We start from the raw sequence: 23621 nt of genomic DNA, 5'->3' as shown, positions 1-23621 counted from the left end.
ATAATCCAGTGAGGTGGGGCAAGGTATAGAACTACAGGCAGGCTCAGGGTCAGGGTAGGTAGAACGGTCAAACCGGGACGGACTAGAAAACAGGAGCAAGAACAGACAGGAACAGGGGAACAAACGCTGGTAGGTTTCACGAAACAAAATGAATTGGCAACGGACAAACAGAGAACACAGGTATACATACACAGAGGATAATGGGGAAGATGGACGACTCCTGGAGGGGGATGGAAACAAGCACAAAGACAGGTGAAACAGATCAGGGTGTAACAGATATGTTGTGAATTACAATTCGTATTACATGTTACGAATTTGCAAAACATATGATATATTACGAATTCTAGTAGGTGGCTAATGTTAGCTAGCTCGCTAATGCTAGCTAGGCGTTAGGGTTAAGGTTCAGTTTAGGAGTTAGGTTAAAGGGTTAGGCGAAGGGTTAGCTAAAAGGGTTAAGGTTAGGGGAAGGGTTAGCTAACATGCTAAGTAGTTGCAAAGTAGCTAAAAAGTAGTAAGTAGTTGAAGATTTGCTAAAATGCTAAAGTTGTCTGTGATGAGATTTGAACTAGCAAACTTTGGGTTGCTAGACATTCATGTCATACACCTACCCATCCACCTTAAATAATAATCTTTCTTATGTAACCATACAAAAACGTAACATATCATACTAAATGGAGTGAGTTGGATTTACAAACAGAATTATACGAAATGTTCTGAGACCAGGTTGTGGGATGAATTCCAATTCAACCCCTATAGTCTCAATATCAACCCTATGTACACGTACAGTATTGATCGGAGGGGGGGGGGGGGGGGTCAGGTGGGTTTAAGCAATATTCCGTGTGATTGGTTGGGTGTAGATTACAGTATATTGCTTCATACCTGTCCAATTCTTCCAGATATACTTGTGCCTGGGGCCATTGGCAGGTAGGGGTATGGGCTTTGAGGTTGATTTGGAAACGCGAATTGGACACAAATTCACTGGTTACACTTTATTTTACAGCCCCATTATGTACCACGTTTTAACTGAGGTCGTTACACCTACTGAATTCTTTGGATTACTATAAAGTACACACATTTTGTTTTTGTAAATACATGGTCCATAGAGCACAAACACTACTGTAAAAATGACTGTCAGATAGAACTGTAAAATCAAGGGTCCCCTTCAAAACTAAAATGGTCCCATCCTCACCCCCCCCCCCCCCCCCCCCCCCGCAGACAGAATGGAATTGACTTTGTCATTATTCTCACACCGTGACTTCTAATGGCATCCAATGCATTTTAATGAGGGCAGATGTAACATGGGGTTTGTGTCTTATGTTGTCCCCTGCAATATCCAGAGCCCCCTGGTTCCAATCAATGTATCTGGTGCGGTGTCTGTCTCCGTCTCCCCCTGCAGAGTTTGTCATGATGCTGTCCCCGCGGTAGCAAGCCTCAGCCACCAAGCAAACAAACTAACAAGATGCACTGGATGGGGTCTGGATCACCAAACAAGTGGCATCATTCTTGTGTCAATTTCCTGTAGCGCTGTGAATGATTTTGCATATTCATCAGATTTTACATCTGAAGGGTTTTGCGGTGTATAGACTTCGATTGTAAGATATCAAATTTAGGTCAAATTGTTGCCTTTTTTTTTTTCTTACAATAAAACTGATTTAAGCAATGCAGCAGAGGACGAAGGGTGAGTTATGAAACATGACTACTGTTACATCGCTCTTACATAGCAGTGGTGAGTCTTTGTCGCCACCTTGTGGAAACATTCTAAACAACCAATTGAACAGATTGCGCTGAACGTACCAAGCATTTCCAGATGACGTAACACCCAATGCATAACACTGGGATCGGATGGTTACATTGGCAATGGGTTACATTTAGTCCATTCGTTAACATAATACCACTTGAGGCTTCAGGTTGAAAAAAAATGAATTAATTTATTATTGAAAATGGATAACTTAAAACATTCGGGGGGAAAAACATGATCTGTCCAAAAACAAAATGATTTAAACTAAACAAAGCCGCAACTTGACATACATTATACACACCGTGAACCATTCGGGCCATGAGGCGGATGAAGAAAAGACAAATAATTAACACAAATATCCTAATTACTAGTACGGCAAAAGGAATGCTAACCAAGGCGTCACATTGTGCAATTCAAAGCAAAATGCTAAAATGGTATAAGGCAAAAATTTGTCTGAGAAATCGACCACCTATATAAGTCCTTTTCTCTGACAAAAAGGCAGGCGACTGCTTTTTACTTAACAGGGTGACCTTTAACCTTTGCAGTGCTGAACACATTTTGTATAGTGTTGTTTCTTTCTCCTTTTCACTGTGTCAAAAATATTGCAAGTTCCCCTTTTGTGATTTTGAACATACAAACATACTGTCAAAATATATATTTAAATATCTGTCCTTAAAAATTACTTCAGTTTACATTGAATTTAAACAGGAAGTTGGAACTTTTGGTTTAGAAGAGAGACCGGAAATACGACACTCCGAGTCACATGGATGACTATGAGGTTTCTCTCAAGAATCGATAACTCGGAATGGGAAACATCCCTAACGCAAAATCAAAAACTAAGCTATCGGGATTCAAGAGGTTCCGGTATCCACTGAGAAACGACAACAAAAAACGCAGAGTAACGTATATTGGAAGTCTGGATTTGTTGGAGTTTATGCCTTGTTTTCAGCTAAGAAAAAAAAAAAGTTAAGAGAACAGAAGTTGGGAGCGTTGCGAGACCACAGTCCCATAATACAGACTGGACAAAATAATACAGACTGGACAAAATGGCTGCCAAAAGGGTTTTCTTTCTGAAGTCTTGGAAGAAAAGTACAAATGGATGAAAAAGTAAAAACTTGGGAGACATTAATAAAAAAAGGGGGAAGCTCTCTTTTTCACCAGGGTCCACTGCCGATAGGTGGCAGCGGTGAAGGAAGTGCATTTAGTAGACATAGTGAAGTGACAGAGTGGCTTAATGCTCAGAAGAGTAAGATTCACACTTTTTTGTTTTCGTTGTCGTAAGGCTTTTGGGATTTGCACAGAAGCACAGCCCACCCATAGAAACAAACACACATACACACTCCCGTCTACCATCAACAGTGGCCGAATAGAGACAGCAAGGCTGCTTGGCTAGTCTTGAGTAGACAAGACAACGGAGACATCTCTTCACCAATCTCTCTCTCTTTCTCTCTCTGGTAACCAAGCTGACACTAGCAGGTGTTGAGGGTGGCTGGTGCCACTGTTGACTATAGACAGAAAGGCCTTTATGTTTTCACCAACATCACACAGACAGAGAGAAAGACAGAGAGAGAAAGACAGAGAGAGATACATAGAGAGAGAGAACTAGTTCTTAGAATGCGGACGATTTCTCAGCAGTCCGTGGCTTCTCGCCGACGTAGCTAGCTGGTGTGTGGTAGTTGTCGTGCTGCTAAAGCCAGCTGCGTATGTGACTGGGATCTTGCTGGTGTCTCAGAAGTGCTGTGTGATTCTGTCTTCTCAGGGAGACGTCTCATTGATCTCTCACGGATGTCTTGCGGCGGACGCCTCAGCAGTAATATGGAGCGAAATCCGATGTATGGAGACCTAGGATTCTGTTGTTTGATGTGGTATGGAGGTACATGGTGCCGGTACCAGGATGTAAGAAGTAGTGGTGGTAGGGCGGGAACTCTACTCTTCTACTCGTTGGGGATGCTCTGCAGGTAGGAGAGGATGTGCTGGATCTTGACCAGGCGTTCGCGCAGCGTGGTCATGGAAAGCACCGACAGCTGGTAGCGAGGGTCGATGGGCAGCACGGCCAGCAGCCACCAGCAGCAAGCCGGACCGTTGGGAGTCGCCTGGAGGAAAGGAGGAGAGGAGAGGATATCACTGACCAGAAACATGATATCACTCACCTAAAACAACGGGTAGAGAATGGCTTGTTGGTTATTGTTTTTTTTTGCTGGGCCACAGAGGAATTCAAAAAGGCTCTAAGGGGTCACGGTGCAACAAAAAAAAGTGATTGGATAGGTTTAAACAGTATCATCATGACTTCACCTTGCCATCTGAAAGACTAGGTGGAATAATTGCCATATTGGATACACCTATTCAGTCATTTCAGATCTATAAAAAGGAACTTGAGAGTAGAGGCTAGCGAGTCAGCCGGAGTTCAGTACGTGCCTTACGTCAGACCGATGTGACGGAGACGCTTCAGATCTACGAGATGCTCTTCTAAATGAGTTACTGCATCTTAAAATGGGTTGTTCTAGAATCGAGGCAAGAATCTCCGGAAAACGACTGACGTGGTGAATTAGCTTGCATCCACAGCAGCCTCAACCTAATCTGCCACTTATTGGATGCCGCTGAGTTACATGTTGTTTATAATAAACTGGGTGGTTTAAGCCCTTAATGCTGATTGCCTGAAAGCTGTGGTATATCAGACCATAGACCACGGGTATAACAAAACATTTATTTTTAGAAACACACACACACAAACACAAGCAGCGGAAATGTAATCTAATCTTGACTATGGTTCATCCCCGGGCACTCATCATTAATCCTAGTATCTCCATATATAGCCAAGCTCTAACCACACATTATCCTAATTATATACAGTGCCTTGCAAATGTATTCATCCCCCTTGGCATTTTTTCCTATTTTGTTGCATTACAACCTGTAATTTAAATGGATTTTTATTTGGATTTCATGTAATGGACATACACAAAATAGTCCAAATTGGTGAAATGGAAAAAAACAACTGGTTTAAAAAAAATAAAATAAAAATGGAAAAGTGGTGCGTGCATATGTATTCACCCCCTGTGCTATGAAGCCCCTAAATAACATCTGGTGCAACCAATTACCTTCAGAAGTCACATAATTAGTTAAATAAAGTCCATCTGTGTGCAATCTAAGTGTCACATGAACTGTCACATGATCTCAGTATATATACACCTGTTCAAAAAGGCCCCAGAGTCTGGAACACCACTAAGCAAGCGGCACCATGAAGACCAAGGAGCTCTCCAAACAGGTCAGGGACAAAGTTGTGGAAAGTACAGATCAGGGTTGGGTTATTAAAAAATATCCAAAACTTTGATCATCCCAAGGAGCACCATTAAATCCATTATTAAAAAATGGAAAGAATATGGCACCACAACAAACCTGCCAAGAGAGGGCCGCCCACCAAAACTCACAGACCAGGCAAGGAGGGCATTAATCAGAGAGGCAACAAAGAGACCAAAGATAACCCTGAAGGAGCTGCAAAGCTCCACAGCGGAGATTGGAGTATCTGTCCATAGGACCACTTTAAGCCGTACACTCCACAGAGCTGGGCTTTATGGAAGAGTGGCCAGAAAAAAAGCCATTGCTTAAAGAAAAAAATGACAATGGCCCTAAGCATACTGCTAAAGCAACACTCGAGTGGTTTAAGGGGAAACATTTAAAATGTCTTGGAATGGCCTCGTCAAATCCTAGACCTCAATCCAATCTGTGGTATGACTTAAAGATTGCTGTACACCAGCGGAACTCATCCAACTTGAAGGAGCTGGAGCGGTTTTGCCTTGAAGAATGGGCATCTTCAAAGTGGTAGGCATGTTGTATAAATCAAATCATACAAACCCCCCCCAAAAAATCTATTTTAATTCCAGGTTGTAAGGCAACAAAATAGGAAAAATGCCAAAGGGGGTGAATACTTTTGCAAGCCACTAACTGTACCATTCCAAATTTTCCATGAAAAATGCTATGCCTCCATTGGATATTGAGCATCCAATTTTATGTGCGTGTGTGTGTGTAGTATAGAGGGTGAGGGGTTGTCGTAAGGACACTCTGGAGGAAGTTGACATAACACCTTCCTCCAGAAGATTAGTTAAGAATTACCCACAATGATCGCTTCTAGAGCAGTGGAGCAACCATAGAAATAGATTATATTGCTATGGGAGTGAAGCCTGAAACAGCAAGGGACTAACTGCACTTATCCAATAAGAAACAATACTATTTATACTCTGCTGCAACTTTCTTTGCTACAGTATGCCCTAATGAATGCCCCTGGAGAAGGGGAGGGGGGGAGACTACCTGCCGGGGGAAGAGATTTGTGTCGTAGCTCACCTGGATGTCGGGCTCTCTCTCGGGCATGGCGCCAAAGTGCTGAAGGATCTGGTTGCTGAAGCGGTTCTTGAGGTTCTGGAACCAGGTGCGCGCTTGCTCGTACACGGCGTCGTGCAGCTGCTGCAGCTGTGTCAACTCCTCGCTGTCGCTCACCTGTCAATCAATCAATCAATTTAATCTCAACCATACAAGAGGGACATGAGGTTTGAAAGCAGGGGTCACGTGAAAATGAAAACCATATGGCTCGCAGTGGAGCATTCACCGGAAACGCCACACTACCATAATCCATTAACAGATGGCCTCTGATAAAATGCAAATTTGTTTTGACATGAGACCTTTAAAATCAAAGTGTGAATAATGGACTAAAAAGTAGATTATTCAAATGAAAATATGAGGCTAATTCAAGCTGTGCTAAACTTGTGAGCGGGAGTTATTATCGAGGTACTCACACCAATGGAAAATGGATTCAAATATAATTCTCTATGCTTTTGTGTTTTTCATTGTATAATTCAGTATTATTTTGTAATCCTTTCTTTACAAATAAAAATCTAACCAAATATACACTGCTCAAAAAAATAAAGGGAACACTTAAACAACACAATGTAACTCCAAGTCAATCACACTTCTGTGAAATCAAACTGTCCAATTAGGAAGCAACACTGATTGACAATAAATTTCACATGCTGTTGTGCAAATGGAATAGACAAAAGGTGGAAATTATAGGCAATTAGTATGACACCCCCAAAAAAGGAGTGATTCTGCAGGTGGTGACCACAGACCACTTCTCAGTTCCTATGCTTCCTGGCTGATGTTTTGGTCACTTTTGAATGCTGGCGGTGCTCTCACTCTAGTGGTAGCATGAGACGGAGTCTACAACCCACACAAGTGGCTCAGGTAGTGCAGTTCATCCAGGATGGCACATCAATGCGAGTTGTGGCAAAAAGGTTTGCTGTGTCTGTCAGCGTAGTGTCCAGAGCATGGAGGCGCTACCAGGAGACAGGCCAGTACATCAGGAGACGTGGAGGAGGCCGTAGGAGGGCAACAACCCAGCAGCAGGACTGCTACCTCCGCCTTTGTGCCAGGAGGTGCACTGCCAGAGCCCTGCAAAATGACCTCCAGCAGGCCACAAATGTGCATGTGTCTGCTCAAACGGTCAGAAACAGACTCCATGAGGGTGGTATGAGGGCCCGACGTCCACAGGTGGGGGTTGTGCTTACAGCCCAGCACCGTGCAGGACGTTTGGCATTTGCCAGAGAACACCAAGATTGGCAAATTCACCACTGGTGCCCTGTGCTCTTCACAGATGAAAGCAGGTTCACACTGAACACATGAGCACATGTGACAGACATGACAGAGTCTGGAGACGCCGTGGAGAACGTTCTGCTGCCTGCAACATCCTCCAGCATGACCGGTTTGGCGGTGGGTCAGTCATGGTGTGGGGTGGCATTTCTTTGTGGGGCCGCACAGCCCTCCATGTGCTCGCCAGAGGTAGCCTGACTGCCATTAGGTACCGAGATGAGATCCTCAGACCCCTTGTGAGACCATATGCTGACACATGCACATTTGTGGCCTGCTGGAGGTCATTTTGCAGGACTCTGGCAGTGCACCTCCTGGCACAAAGGCGGAGGTAGCAGTCCTGCTGCTGGGTTGTTGCCCTCCTACGGCCTCCTCCACGTCTCCTGATGTACTGGCCTGTCTCCTGGTAGCGCCTCCATGCTCTGGACACTACGCTGACAGACACAGCAAACCTTTTTGCCACAACTTGCATTGATGTGCCATCCTGGATGAACTGCACTACCTGAGCCACTTGTGTGGGTTGTAGACTCCGTCTCATGCTACCACTAGAGTGAGAGCACCGCCAGCATTCAAAAGTGACCAAAACATCAGCCAGGAAGCATAGGAACTGAGAAGTGGTCTGTGGTCACCGCCTGCAGAATCACTCCTTTTTTGGGGGTGTCTTGCTAATTGCCTATAATTACACCTTTGTCTATTCCATTTGCACAACAGCATGTGACATTTATTGTCAGTGTTGCTTCCTTAGTGGACAGTTTGATTTCATAGAAGTGTGATTGACTTGGAGTTACATTGTGTTGTTTAAGTGTTCCCTTTATTTTTTTGAGCAGTGTATATATACCCAAAAAATACAATGAACAGAAACTCTGCATAAAATAAAAACATCCGAAACAGTATTTTCGGGTAAGAGAACATGGGTTCTTACCCTGGTATCCTCCAGGTACTTGATGTCGGCGATGCAGTACCCGTCCTTCATCCCGCGGGTCAGCACCCGGAACCTCTTCCCTCCGATGGTGTCCACCACGGAACGCCCGTCTGGGAGGAAGTGGACACTCCGGATGATCAGCATACAGCCGTAGTCCACAAATCTGAAACGGGAATATTCAGAATTTTTGTTTGTTGTAATCATATAGTCATTTTGAGGTGATTTGCAAATGGTCTTTATTTCTAAATTTGTATTCATTATGGATCCGTGTTAACTGCTGCCAAGGCAGCGGCTACTCTTCCTGGGGTCTGGCAAAATGAAGGAAGTTATACAATTTTAAAAACATTACAATACATTCATTACAGAATTCACAACACACTAAGTGTGTGACCTCAGGCCCATACTCCACTACCACATATCTACAACGCAAAATACATGTGTGTATAGTGCGTATGTTATCATGTGTGTGTGTGTCTGTGTCTATGTTTGTGTTACTTTACAGTCCCCGCTGTTCCATATGGTGTAGTTATACCTGCTTTTTAAATCTGATTATACCGCTTGCATCAGTAACCTGATGTGGAATAGAGTTCCGTGTAGTCATGGCTCTATGTAGTACTGTGCGCCTCCCATAGTCTGTTCTGGACTTGGGGACTGTGAAGAGACCTCTGGTGGCATGTCTTGTGGGGTATGTATGGGTGTCTGAGCTGTGTGCTAGTATATTAAACAGACAGCTCGGTACCTTCAGCTTGTTAACACCTCTTCCAAAAACAAGTAATGAGGAAGTCAATCTCTCTTCCACTTTGAGCCATGAGAGATTGACATGCATGTCATTAAAGTTAGCTCTCCGTGTACTTTTAAGGGCCGGCCGTTCTGCCCTGTTCTGAGCCAACTGCAATTTTTCCCAAGTCCCTCTTTGTGGCACCTGACGACTGAACAATAGTCCAGGTGTGACAAAACCAGGGCCTGTTGGACCTGCCTTGTTGATAGTGTTGTTAAGAATACAGAGCAGCGCTTTATTATTATTAAAGTTGCATATATAAATTTAGCAGGCGCTTTTATGAAAAGCGACTTAACCATGCCTGCATACATTTTACGCACGAGTGGTCCCAGGAATCAAACCAACTATCCTGGCGTTGCAAGCGCCTTGCTCTACCAACTGAGCTAAAGAAGACCACAAATATAGTGCATATGGTCGTTGCAGAGTCAAAACAGCCATTCAAAGTATTGTGAATAGGTACCGGCTCATTGTAAGCAGTCAATGCAGTGATTTGTCAATGGCCTATTTTGTTTAACCTCTACAGGATCAGTGCCCCCCCCCCCCCCCCCCCCCCCCCCCCCCCCCCCCCTCCCTCCGCGCGGTAAGGTTGAGCTAATGTAATTAGCATGATGTTGTAAGTAACAAGACAATTTCCCAGGACATAGACATATCGGATATGGGCAGAAAGTTTAAATTCATGTTAATCTAACTGCACTGTCCAATTTACAGTAGCTATTACAGTGAAAGAATACCATGCTATTCTTTGAGGAGAGTGCACAGTTATGGGGCAGACTTGATACAACATTTTGAACAGTAATGCATTGGATCATTAGATCAGTCTAAAACTTTGCACATTCACTACTGCCATCTAGTGGCCAAAATCTAAATTGCGCCTAGAATCCTAAGTCATTTAATGGCCTTTGTCTTGCATTTCAAAGATGATGGAACAACTTTTGGGGGGGGAAACGCATGTTTTTTTCTTTGTATTACCATTTACCAGATCTAATGTGTTATCTCCTACATTAATTTCACATTTCCACAAACTTCAAAGTGTTTCCTTTCAAATGGTATCAAGAATATCCTTGCTTCAGGTCCTGAGCTACAGGCAGTTAGATTTGGGTATGTCATTTTAGGCGGGGGAAAAAAGGGACCGATCTTTAATTAAGTGAACTTACACAGGGCCATTGCATAGTCAAGTCAAACGTCAGCATTCAACTCAGAAGGTACAGTGGCCTAAGGCCTCTTGAAAAACTTAAATATTAGCATGTATATGCTTAAATCTCATGAAATGTTTGAATTGTCTTTTTTCATCAGGAGGATGCTTCAAAGTTGGATTTGATTTTATATTCAGTCAAAATCCTATTAGCTAGTATTTTCATAATTCCACAGGCCCTGTCCCCTTCCTCGCTCTCTCTCTCCCTTATACAGGGAGTAACAGGGTTTTAATTAGTTCTTCAGGGTGAGGTGACAGAAGGTGACGCTTTAGGGCGCAGCAGAATGGTGTGTGTGTGTGTGTGTGTGTGTGTGTGTGTGTGTGTGTGTGTGTGTGTGTGTGTGTGTGTGTGTGTGTGTGTGTGTGTGTGCATTTGAGTGAGTGTTTTATGTGCAAATGTGTACGTGCTGGCCTACGTGAGCAGGTGCTTGTATCGAGTGCTACTGTGCCTACCACTGTGCCTACCACTGTGCCTACCACTGTGCCTACCACTGTGCCTACCACTGTGCCTACCACTGTGCCTACCCTTTCTGAGCGTCGTTGATGCACATCCCAAACTGGCGCGTGCCTGTCTCCATGCAGCGGCGGATCATGAGACGGTATCGCGGTTCGAAGACGTGCAGGGGACAAGGCACGGTCGGGTAGGCCATGGTGCACACAAAGATGGGGACCTTCTTCATCAGGCTGCGGAGAAAGAGAGAGCGTTAGAATGATGCTATGACACTCGAGCATCTCTCGCAAGTGAAGTGATTCCAATGTGACATACGCATTCCAAAGATGATGTAAAAATAGATCAATAGAATTAATTCTAACAGCCAGTGCTAACATTAGGTGAACCTGTCTGCTGTGTGTGTTTTGCATGATTTCTCCTGCATTAATAATATATATTTTTTTAGTAGGACAAGTAGGACAACCAGGGAGAAAGAAAGATAAGGGTTCAGAAAGAAGGCGGAAGCCATAGCAATACAATTACCAGAATGGACATTCTAGGTTAATTCTATGTCAGAATGATATGTCAGGAGGACAACTCACTCTGCGAGCTCTTGGGTCTCCTCCAGGTGAGTCTTCTGCCGTTCCAACTGCTCCTTAGACAGGTACTGCTTTATCACTCGGTCCAGCACACTGGTGACTGTGTACTTCCTGGCTGCCAGATACTGGGGGGCGGGGGGGGGAGAAGATTAAGGTTTAATTTTTGAGGACATGTCATTTAAGAAGAGGTCCTCCCCAAGTTAATTGTCTTCGATGGCACCATGTTCCCTATTTAGCGCACTACTTTTGACCAGAGCCCCATTGCCCCTGGTCAAAAATAGTGCACTATATAGGGAATAGGATGCCATTTGATAAGTAGCCTTAGTTTCACTAAGGACTCCCTTCCACTTCTAAGAAAAGCAGGCGCTTGGTCGTGGTTGGTGGTTGTGTCCTCTTACCTCTTTGAGGCTCTCCTTGCAGAGAGGACACTGGGGAGTGTGGTCCAGACAGCGCTCCAGACAGTTTTTACAGAAGGTGTGACCGCACGGCGTGGTCACTGGCTCGTAGAACAATCTAATGCAGAGGGAACACTCCAGGTCGTTGGGGTCCAGTAGGTCTCTGGGTACGACTCTGTGAGCTCGGGTCGAGGCTCCCTGGCTCGACGCACCACAGGCCACTACAGAGGAAGCGACAGGAGAACGTCAAGCACTTCACACACACACACAAGTACGCAGACAGACGCATACAAACACAGACACGGCAAAGGTACCTGACAATGGCTAATGGGACCGTTGCTAATGGGTACTGTTGCGGCTATGCCACTGATTTACAGGGAATGCATATTTTAGCTGCTTTAACCCAGGAATAATCACATTTAAAATCATATAACGAGCTAGCACTCAAACTAAACCAGGGGTTCCCCAACTGGCGGCTGAAATTGGCCCGCGGGTGGTTTTATATGGCCCGCGGGTGGTTTTATTTGGCCCGCGGGTGGTTTTATTTGGCCCGCGGGTGGTTTTATTTGGCCCGCGGGTGGTTTTATTTGGTCCTCAAAGTTTTCTGAGCCCCACCCCCTCCAAAAAACATGATCATATACAAATGTAAGCAAGGTTTGAAGTAGTTATGTTTTAATCAGACATATCCATTTGGGATTCTTGCGGTCAATTTGCAGTCTACAATTTGGGGCCCCCTGATTATCCGCTCAAGGAAAAAAAAAAACGTCCCACAGCTGAATATAGTTGATGATCCCTGAGCTAAACTACTCCCTTTCTAATTACGACCTACTAGCAGCGGTCTTGATTCCTACCTCCTTGTTTCTTATGCTTGCTCCCGTGGCTGTAGACGACGTGGGGTCCACCCCCGGAGAAAGTCAGCTTCCGCTTCAGCAGCATGCCTTTCTCCTGGTCTCCCAGCTGGGGTGCGGAGCAGACACGTTTAAGACCCTCGTCCACGCTGCCCAGACCCGGCCCGTGGGCTCGCATCGAGTGAGCGCGGCTGAGGCCCGAACGCTCCAGGCTCCCTGAGCGACCTGGCTTCTGGACGGAAAGAGAGGTTGGAGGAGGAGAGAGAGAATTAGAAAGTTAAAAGGAGTGTTAGACATTGTTGATGCATTTAAACTGAACAAACACCAAAAAAAATTATCAAAACATACTTGACTTTGGAAACTTTGAAGGCATCGTAGTGGTTCAGGGATTTTTATTTGACCTTTATTTAACTAAGCAAGTCAGTTAAGAACAAATTCTTACTCACAATGACGGCCTACAGGGCTGTATCAAGCACACTGTCCAGTTAGCTTACCTCGTGCTGTGCGTCGGTGCTAGGCTGTGCCGAGGAGGTGCGAGCCTGGACTTGGTGCAGGGCAGAGTGCTTGGCTTCGGCCTGATGCTGTTGGGCTCTGGCCTCGGCATCCGCTACCAAAATCTTACGACGCAGGTGAGGCGATGTGCTCTGCGCCGTCTCCCTCAGGCCCACCTTCACGTTCTCGCCGGCCGGAGACAGCAGGTCACACAGTATCTGTGGTACACATTGCGTTAGCCATCGGAGCAGTCTAACTGGATAACAATCGGCCCAAAATGGCAGAACAGGAGCCTAGTTCACAAGGAACTTGTGGGCCCCGTTCCAATCCATATAAATCTATCTAATCCACATCCATTCCGTGGTACTCCCAGACACACAAAATGTCCACCTTCGTATCTGCTAACCTGGTGCCCATCCAGGATCACAAGATGGGGAATTTGTGTTTACATTAGCATTTAAAATGAGATGTTTTAAGGACCTTGTGATGTAGGCTACTCACTGTATTATATGAGCTAAAGAAAAGAGAAACACACCTTTGCTTAGGCCTTTACACAGACACAAACATCACACACAGACAAACCCATATAGCTCTTTCCAATCGAACCTTGAGAGCAGGTTTCAGACGATACCCTTCTTGAGCAGAAAGAGAAGCCATGTGCGATTGTGATCGGACAACGGTCCACAGTGTCTATGTCACCCTGCTTCGTCACAGTACTTTGTCTTAGTCCCAAATTACACCCCATACCCTACATAGCGCACTACTTTTGACCAGAGTCCATAGACCAAAGTCCCCATAGGTCTCTGGTCAAAAGGGAAAGGCAGCCATTTGGGATGAAGCCTTTGACTAATGGGGTCCGAGTCATTACAGGAGGGGAGAGTCACAAGGGCTGACCCACTGGAAAGTAAACCTTAAAAACAGTCTTCGCTGGGATGTTGTGTTGAGGGAGGAGGGGGGGGAAAAGATATTTAACGCTTTATTTTAACTGAGACACTATGGTAATTAGTGAATACAGCATAAATAAATCGCTACCCGAGACTTACTTCTTCGTCATGGGGGATTCAATTGTAACGAATAGCATAAAGTTCCAACTGTTACCAATTCCTCTTATAGCACATACCAAATAGTGGTATTAGGGAAATAAATGTAACCAGAAAGAGTGGCAAAGCGATGGACAGGCATAGCTATGCCCATTCCAACTCTTATTCGGCAGGGGGTCAACAAAAAAGAAATATGCATAACTGCGCTCTGAACTTCAACTCAGTCTGACAGGCGATTCATCACGGAAGCATAACTCACAGGGAATCGTCGTCGCCGCATTTTCCGTCACCCGCAGAAACGGCTGCTTCTCTCTGCAAATAAATGTGATTTAGTCACTAACTAAGGCCGCCGTCAGCCCGATATGTTCCATCGCTCACGCAAATGCCTTAGGGCTTAACGCCATTAGGCCAACGCTAAGGATAATAACCTAGCTAGCCCACGCTAGGCTATCAGCGAAGGAATGCACAGGGTTCCTTTTCATGGACGGTAAGCAAATCAGTGCCGGGAAACGCTTGGCTCAAGCAAGACAAAAGGGGGAACTCAGAGAGCGCCTGGCTTCTTATGAAACGGACTATGGCGCTAAGCGGGTCAAGACTTCAAGCATTCCTGGAGATTAAAAAAAAACAGTATTTATACAAGTATAAACTTAGACACTGCAATTAGTGGTAGGCCTAGAGATTTTGTTCCCAGGATCGGGGGAGGGTCTATCACTGATACACACAGAGGAGGTTTGGCTCAACAGAGCAACCTCTTCACAAAGAAAGGAACGACATTGGGAAGATACAATATCTCCTTGCTTCCTTGCACTCGAGTCAAGTCCCGAAGCTTCCAGGAAGACCAAAGCAAATTAGTTCAACAACAACATCACTCTCCCTCCCAACTCCTTCGCTCACATTTTCCACCTCTCGTTTGGCCAGGGTGAAGTCCTCGTCCAGGGCCAGACAGTGGAGGAAAACCTGCAACGAGTCGTCAACCTGGCCCATGTCCTGGAGCACCTTGGCCTTCCAGTAGAAACCCTGGGAGAGAGAGAGAGAGTGACGGAGTGGTTATAAAGAGTGCTCTTCCAGTGGAGAGAGGGAGAGACTGGTTACGGCGCTGCATTTCAAATGGACAACACTGTATTTGAGCGACAGCCAGAGGGTAGAACGGTAGAGAGATGAGAGAGACGAGAGAGAAAGACCCTTTAGAACACAATGCAGGTAGCCTGACAACATGAGTCAACATTGACCTGAATCACTCAACATCAATTGAGTTTTTTTCAGGCTTCACTGAATAGGATTAACATACATTGCAAAAATTCCTAACCCCCTTTTGGTCCTGAACCAGTTTGTCTTCTCTCTAGGAGAGGCATGACTCTTGCTGAGTAGCCTAGTTTGCTAAGTTACACATTACCAACAAAAGCAGTTATGGGAAATACAAACGTAAATAAAAGGTGTACCCTGTGTGGCTATTAGCTTGGGCCTTTATGTTTATCCCCAACTATATATTTCCACCTCTTCAACTAACCTCTCACCATTAAGAATAACAGGGGAGGTTAGCTTGTCTTGGGGGTATGATCTTTGACCCTCTGTAACTTTCTCACTCACCATTATTCACAATTCATTCAGGGTTATCTGTAATCGTGGTAGCATCCACGTTAATGTAGAAGTGTTTAGAAGCATATTATATATATTTTTATTTACAATAAACGTCCTTCCAAAATGACACAATACACTATTTACCATTCATTTCTACTGGGTACAAAATAATCTGAAACACAACCAGAACTAACTGCAAATGCATCCAACACGTTCGTAGAGTCACAAGCTTGATGTAGTCATTGCGGGCTAGAAATATGGGACCAAATACTAAACTTTGACTACTTTATTTATAAGGTTATTTAGGGGTCTCAATAATTGTGACCGTTACCTTTTGAGAAATATTATTTGTTAAACACAATCTCTTTCTCTAAGCAATTGCATTGGTGTCACGGATTCCCCCGGTACTGCTGCTCATTCCGTGCAACAGCTCTGGAGGTCTACGTCACCGGCCTCTAGGCGTCACCGGACTGGATCATTACGCACACCTGGCTCCCATTTCCCCTGATTGGCAACATGTGCCCTCTGTTCACCATTGTCTTGTCGGTTATTTTTTCCCCATGTCCGTTGGCCTTGTGAGTACCTGTGCTTTGTGGTTCCCGGCTTTCGTGTATTGTGTACTCGTTATTACGGGTCTCGTCCCGTGTATTTATTAGAGGTTTAACCTCGCTCTTTTGTTTGGGTTTTACATCCCTGTGTTTTTGTACACGTGTTTGTGTTCGGCTTCGTCCCCTTTCATGGCATGTTGTATATTTTGGATGGAGTATTAAAACGCACAATACTGTGAAATTATGAAAATTAGGATATTTCCCTTTTAGTGTAAGAGCTGTTTGAAAAGACCGCCTGAAATTTCAGGCCTTGGTGGGATGGAGTTTTGGCCTGCCTGGTGACATCACCAGGTGGTAATTGAGTTAATAGACCAATAACAAAGCAAGTTCCAAACCTCTCTACCAATAACAGCTAGTTTTTCCCCTCCCCACTCAGACCACTCCCAGACAATCTTGGAAAAATTCTTGCTTTCTCTTTGCTAATAATCAATTTTTGTATTATTTTGTACCATTTTAAATTGAAAACAATCACAGTAACGTTCTTAAATTGTCACCCAGAAATTATTTGATATTAAGATAAAAACATCTTGCATTTGGACCATTTAAAAATAGCTCAAAGTACAGTAAAAAGAAAGTGTGACCAAATGTGTCACAAACAAATGCACATCTCCCAAATGAGAGGCTCTGAACCCTTAATCAAAAAAGTTATGTAAAGGAAAAAACCAAATCAACCTTTGATACAGACAAAATGTCTAAAGGTATAGAAGGTTAGAGTAATATTCTATTATAATTTATCAAGACTGAAAAATAGAATTAGAGGACATGGTGAATAATGCTGTTTATAGCGCTAAGACGTCCTAAAATATATCCTACCGGTTCATTTTCAGGATGGCCTGCTAACCCGTTTAGACTTACTGACACCTGGCTGAGCCTCTAATCAGCCTCCACTTTCCGTCCATGACACATCACACGGTGTAGTAAAGCGTGGCGGGTATAAACGGAGCTGTAGACTTTAACTGTTTTAACGTGCCACAGGGTGCCTATTAAGGATTAGGGATAATGATAGTGCTGGCGAGCTGACAAGTGAATGAAGTAGGCCGCAGCAAACTTAACTTCCAACAACATTTGTTTTAATTTCCTAAATATTTTCACTTGTGCCTACTGAACTTAACACAGTTTCCCCGCCATTGGTCCAGTAACCTACCTCTGCAGAGTGGGTGGAGCTAAGACAGAGTTCAGCGTCCTCCAGGGCCAATCGGTACTGCAGGAGCCCCGAGTAGGCCTTGACCCGTGACCACCGCACCGCCTCATCCCCAGGATCTGGGAAAAAAGGAGGGAAGGATAAAGGAGGAGACAGATTTTTTTAATAGAAAAACAGACCATTTCAGACAAAGCCCATTTTACAAACGTTTTTTGATCTGTCACCAGAGATGACCGTAACTCGGAATATAAGTGTAATGAGAATTGCATACATTCAACATATTAGCAAATTATGACGGAATGAGAGCTTAGGCTACATCCATAAAAGGATTAATGTCAAACACATGACATGAAGACCTATAGACATTAAAACCAGGAGATGGTGATATCACTTACAATGCATTCAGAAAGTATTCTGGCCCCTTCACTTTCTCCACATTTTGTCACGTTACAGCCTTATTCTAAAATTGATTAAATCCCCCCCCCCCCCCCCCTCAATCTACACACGATACCCCATAATGACAACGCAAAAACAGGTTTAGAGATGTTTGCAAATTTACCTAAGTATTCAGACCCTTTACACAGTACTTTGTTGAAGCACCTTTGGCAGTGATTACTGCCTCGAGTCTTCTTGGGTATGACGCTACAAGCTTGGCACACCATTATTTTCTGCAGATCCTCTCAAGCTCTGTCAGGTTGGATGGAGTATGTTGCCGCAAAGCTATTTTCAGGTCTCTCCAGAGATGTTTGATCGGGTTCAAATCCGGGCTCTGGTTGGGCCACTCAAGGACATTCAGAGACTTGTCCCGAAGCCACTCGTTGTCTTGGAGTTGTGCTTAGGGTGAACCTTTACCCCATTTTGAGGTCCTGAGCGCTCTGGAGCAGGTTTTCATCAAGAATCTATCTGTACTATGCTCTGTTCATCTTTCCCTTGATCCTGACTAGTCTCCCAGTCTCTGCCACTGAAAAACATTCCCACAGCATGATGCTGCAACCACCATGCTTCACCGTAAGGGATGGTATTGGCCAGGTATACAATGCCTGTGCCTGGTTTCCTCGAGACGTGACGCTTGGCATTCAGGTCAAAGAGTTCCATCTTGGTTTCATCAGACCAGAGAACCTTGTTCCTCGTGGTCTGGGAGTCCTTTTTCCTTTTGGCAAACTCCAAGCGGACTATCATGTGCCTTTTACTGAGGAGTGGCTTCTGTCTGGCCACTCAACCATAAAGGCCTTCTGAAAGGTCCCTCAAAAGGTTCTCCCATCTCCACAGAGGGACTCTGGAACTCTGTCAGCGTGACCAGCAGGTTCTTGGTCACCTCCCTGACCAAGAAAAAGTGAAGGGGTTTGAATACTTTCTGAATGAACTGTACGTCATTCACATACTCGTACGGAAAACTCCTGTTGGCGCATGAAGCCGGAAATATTTGAATCTGAAGCGCGCTACATTGCTGAATGGGGCTGAATGGCACCAAAAAATGTCTAGGGATCATGTTCAAAGTGGCCGTAGCTAGCAAAGGATGATGGTCGAAGTAGTCGTTTTCATCCTGCCTGAGAGAGTCAACCCAACCCTGCTTGATGACGTCAGCGTCAATACCGGATACCACGTGAATACCACCCGCAATGAGCGTGCATGAGGGTGCGAGTCACCTCGTAGCCTGCCGGCCCTTGATTGGTCTGTGTCAGCACATGACAAATGTAGTAGTCAGAATGGAACACTATTTAATGAAATATCTTGATTGGTAGCAAACGTTTAAAGAATTTACCGCGGGGACCGAACTTGATCATAAAACACATTTTAGAGCCCCCCAAAAAATGGTCTGTTCTCGCAATCTTAATTTACATTCGAGGGCAGACCAGGGCTTTTCGCTACGTTATAGCCGACCAGCAGAGCTCGTGACTTCACGCTCCAGAACGCACACTGGGGGTCTGTGAAGACTGTGACAATCCTGTCAAGGAGTAGTCCTAGCCTATTTAAATGAATGATCCAAGGCACCTGAAGGTGTCTTAAATCAGTCCACAATTGGCGGCAGAGAGAAGCATCCTGCTATTCTATAAATGTTTCTATGGAGCTGAAAGAAACTTTTGCAGTGTGAAAGCTAATTTCCTGCAATTCTATGCATTTTGCCATGACTATTTGTGTGTTCTTATGCTCAAACATTATAACAAAATCAACAGGGACCCCAATCGGGAACCCTGGGCATATACCCTGCGTAGCATGTCAGTAATCCAGCCATACCAAAAATACTCCTAAATTCAACGTTTTGGAAATGTTAGATTCTACCTGACTGTCAAAGATTACATTATAAACAAGAATGTAGGTCAATAATATTTTCAACATACTTTGTGTGGGTTTAGACAATTAAGTTTACACTGTAAGTGTTTCTCCATCCCAAAGATTGTTAAGGGGAAAAAAAGTTTTTTTGCATACTATATATATATATATATATATATATATAATATTATTTTTATAAGTGTGGCAGCTAAATGAACACATTGAAAGCACTGTAGACCAGGTTAAGCTGCCCAGCTTTCAGCGGACGTCATATACTAGGCCTATCCCGTCTTCTATGATGAATCTTCAAAATCATGTGCGTTGCTGGCAAGACAAGAGACACTATGGCATCTTGTTTGCGTTTTTTTTTGGTGCAAGATGGGCCTCTGTGATTCTGAGCCTGCGGCTAGAGGTGACATGTCAACAAAACTCACAAGGGGTGCATCTCCATAGTTCAAAGTGGCTTCCTCTCCCGGTCTCCTTCCCTTCGACCACACTGTCTCCTGTCCAGCATGACCCCTGGACAGGAGACACTGTCCGGTTTTCTTTAACCTATCATGTCTTCGTAGATCAGTACAGAGGAAGGACAAGGTCAAGAAAACGAAGCCCCTTTAGACTATTGACATGCACCCCGGTGGGTTTTCCGTTGTATGGGAAACAGACGGACTTCAATAATGACTGTGTGACTCACTTCACTACAAACGGGATTACTTCATATGAGCTCATGTGCTTCAGGCTCGGCTCGCTCAGCAAGTCTCAGACAGATACAGTGATGTCATAGCGGTGGCACCTCTAGTCTGGTTCTTGCCGCTCGGCGGCAGTGTTGGCACTGCAACTGTGTCACACGTCTGGGCCCCAAAACCAAAGTCACCTAGGCAAAGTCCTTAGCTGACCCAAAGTGCCACACTGGCTATGGGCTCTTACACTTGCTACAGTGTCTCACAGTCGCCAACATTTCCGCCTTAAACAATGTTGAAAGATACGGGCATAACTTTCCACCTCCAGACCTAACAACGTTCTTTGCGCTCAATTAGACGCAAATCAAAGAAAGTAGCTTTAGGCTACACTTATATGCAATAAGTGCTCATTTGTTATTGGCCAATGTATAATTTGTAACCCCTTTATTTACCAAGTGAGATCGGTTTAATGTCAAGAGAGAGGGGAGCCTGCAGTTTGAGTTATCTTCAGTGACAGAGGGACAAGGTTCTTGGAGGTGACGTAATATGGCCGAGGCTACGAATACGGAGTTTAATAAAAATATTTAAGTTGTGTATATTAAATGAGTTATATTCGATGACTATTATTTCATTCCAAGTCATCTCATTTTCAGGTAGAGATACCTCGCGAAGCAACTGGTGTCTATCCCTCTCGATCGCGTATTCTTCTGTCTCGGTGTCTGCCAAACACTATCCTAAAGTAGCAGGCCTAAAAGGCTGCGTTCACACAGGCAGCCCAATTCTGATATTTTTCCCGCCAATTAGTCTTTTGACCAATCACATCAGATCTTTTCACATCAAGCTCTTTTTCAGAGCTGCCCCGATTGGTCAAAAAAATAAATTAGCGAATTGGGCTGCTTGTGTTAATGTGGCTGAAGAAACAAAGACTAGACAAGTAGGCAAGTAGTGGATTATTCCCATTCGTGGTTAATTACGATGTTTTCTGCACTAAACTATGTAAAATATTGGGCCTAATGTAAACTACAACTCCCTACATCGCACAGTTTGGTTTTGATCCAATTTCTCTAAAGAAACAGCACTGAGCTCACAGAAAAAAAACGAACAAAATGGAATTCGGATTTTAAAAAATAAAAAATGTACCCCCTTTTTCTCCCCAATTTCGTGGTATCCAATTGTTAGTAATTACTATCTTGTCTCATCGCTACAACTCCCGTACGGGCTCGGGAGAGACGAAGGTCGAAAGCCATGCGTCCTCCGAAACACAACCCAACCAAGCCGCACTGCTTCTTAACACAGCGCGCCTCCAACCCGGAAGCCAGCCGCACCAATGTGTCGGAGGAAACACCGTGCACCTGGCGACCTTGGTTAGCATGCACTGCGCCCGGCTCGCCACAGGAGTCGCTGGTGCGCGATGGGACAAGGATATCCCTACCGGCCAAACCCTACCTAACCCGGACGACACTACTTCCGTGCTGTCACTTTGTATTGCATTGACACACTCTGCACTTCTACTTTTCAGTGTCTTATGTACCAGTAGAGACTTGGCAACATACAGGTAGGTATAAACACGTTTGTTATGTGGAAATGCAATCACGTGAACTGCATCGCCATGCCTTGATTGGGCAGCACATTAAGCCTTTTTTTAGTATATTTTTCGGACTTCGGGAAATATTAGAGGCTTACCAAACGTTATAACATTATTGTTTGGCAAACCCAGCAGTATCTCACAACCTGCCTTATGAAACTCGCTGCTTGTGCGCATGCCCAACTTACGACATTTCGTAACAGGGTGGCTGGCACAAGGGTTACAGCAGTGGCATAAAGGCTGCGTTCTCACAGGTTACCCAATTCAGATTTTTTTTCACTAATTTGTCTTTTGACCAATCACATCAGATCTTTTCACATCAGATCTTCTGATTTGATTGGTCAAAAGATCAATTAGTGAGAGAAAAAAATGATGAGAATTGGGCTGCCTGTAAACAGCCAAACCACCTACAATCAAACACATGACAAGCGGGTACCCTTAATATTGGTCAGTGGAACTCCCCTTCCCTACTCTTCCATAATAAAGACCACAAATAGTAATAGGAAATGACTAAAATAACACTTTGTTTTCATGCTTTGACAGGTATCCTAAACGTCTCATCATAGCATATAAAACAAGGATGCGAAGTGATTGGTGGTCTCCACAAGCCTTCCCTCCCCCTACTCACCAGATTCAATCACATCTGTCGCTAGTGATACGGCCTCCTCGAAATGTTTCCTTCTAGACAGGTCTTCAATTTCACTAATAGCTCTAGACCTTTTCAGCTCCTCGGGAAACCACTTTTCCAAAAGTCCGAATAGAATCACATTCGTTTTAAGCTCCGTCGGCCTGCCTCCTACCTCGCTACACAGCTTGCATTTAGAGAGCAGCTGGTGTTGTAAACATCTTTTACAGTACGAATGTCCACAGCCCATAGTCACGGGCTCGCCTAGAAATCTATGACACTTCGGGCAGTCAAAAACGTCCTCCTCCACGGCGTTAGCAATAAGATGTGGCGTTCGTTCCGAAGGCGCCTCATCCGTTCCCAGCTTTCTCTTAAAGTTGCGCAGAATACAATCCACTAAAGTGCACATCTGCTCCGGCCCTACAGAGCCATATCTCAAGGCCACCGAGTAAACATAGATGGCTTCTTTGAGACGGTTTTCTGATGCCAGTGCGTCGGCTTTTTGTAAAATAAGTATGTGGTTGTCTACATTGTCCTGCTCCTCGTTGCAGTCGTATTCTGGTTCAATGAAGAATCCTTTTCTTTCTTCGACGGGGTCCTCTCCTTCGGGGTGTTGGACCGACATTGTAGGATAGATGATCGGCATACAACGTATGCCGGTTATTATAAATGTATTTAAAAAATGTGTTTAGCCATAGCTATAATCTACAAGTGTCTAGTTTATGCGCCAGTAGAGACTTGGCAACATAAAGGTCTACACCCGTTTGTTACGTAAAAATGCGATCACGTGAACGGCATCTCAGTGCCTTGATTGGCCAGCGCGTCTCGATTACAAAACCTGAGTTTAGAAGTTTCATAACTACGAAAAGGGTCTGACGAAATGTGCGCAGACGCAGTGTAACACATTGAGCTGTAGAGGAGAGGCGCGAACAGCTTTCTCCCGCTGTGCCAGCACTAAATAATGCAGTGGCGTCATTTCAGTTTAACCTAGGGAATGTCTGGGGTGGGGTGATTTCAAAGCCTCCACGGAGTTTTGGGCAAGTTGAAGCTCATTAAGGGCAACTGCAGTTC

The 23621-nt window shown here is 44.5% G+C and overlaps 1 protein-coding gene across 2 annotated transcripts; it reads right to left on the bottom strand.

Annotated features, from left to right (window-relative positions):
* Nucleotides 1-1908: 1908 nt before the first annotated feature.
* LOC129840913 (LON peptidase N-terminal domain and RING finger protein 1-like) lies at nucleotides 1909-23360 on the bottom strand. 2 transcript variants are annotated; one of them, XM_055908935.1, is made up of 11 exons: nucleotides 22554-23360; nucleotides 17396-17511; nucleotides 14960-15082; nucleotides 13028-13243; nucleotides 12537-12765; nucleotides 11689-11906; nucleotides 11294-11415; nucleotides 10787-10945; nucleotides 8292-8454; nucleotides 6074-6226; nucleotides 1909-3831 (listed from the first exon to the last, which is right to left on the bottom strand). In XM_055908935.1, the coding sequence occupies exons 1-11, from the start codon at nucleotides 23194-23196 to the stop codon at nucleotides 3673-3675; spliced, it is 2301 nt and encodes a 766-aa protein (XP_055764910.1). In that variant the 5' UTR covers nucleotides 23197-23360; the 3' UTR covers nucleotides 1909-3672. The 2 variants fall into 2 exon arrangements, with proteins under 2 accessions (XP_055764910.1, XP_055764911.1); XM_055908936.1 differs by having other exon boundaries at nucleotides 12537-12762.
* Nucleotides 23361-23621: the final 261 nt, after the last annotated feature.

Source organism: Salvelinus fontinalis, chromosome 42 (genome assembly GCF_029448725.1).
Source record: "Salvelinus fontinalis isolate EN_2023a chromosome 42, ASM2944872v1, whole genome shotgun sequence".
Classification (NCBI taxonomy): domain Eukaryota; kingdom Metazoa; phylum Chordata; class Actinopteri; order Salmoniformes; family Salmonidae; genus Salvelinus; species Salvelinus fontinalis.
The sequence above is the reverse complement of the archived record's forward strand: the minus strand, read 5'-3'. Positions and strand labels throughout refer to the sequence as shown.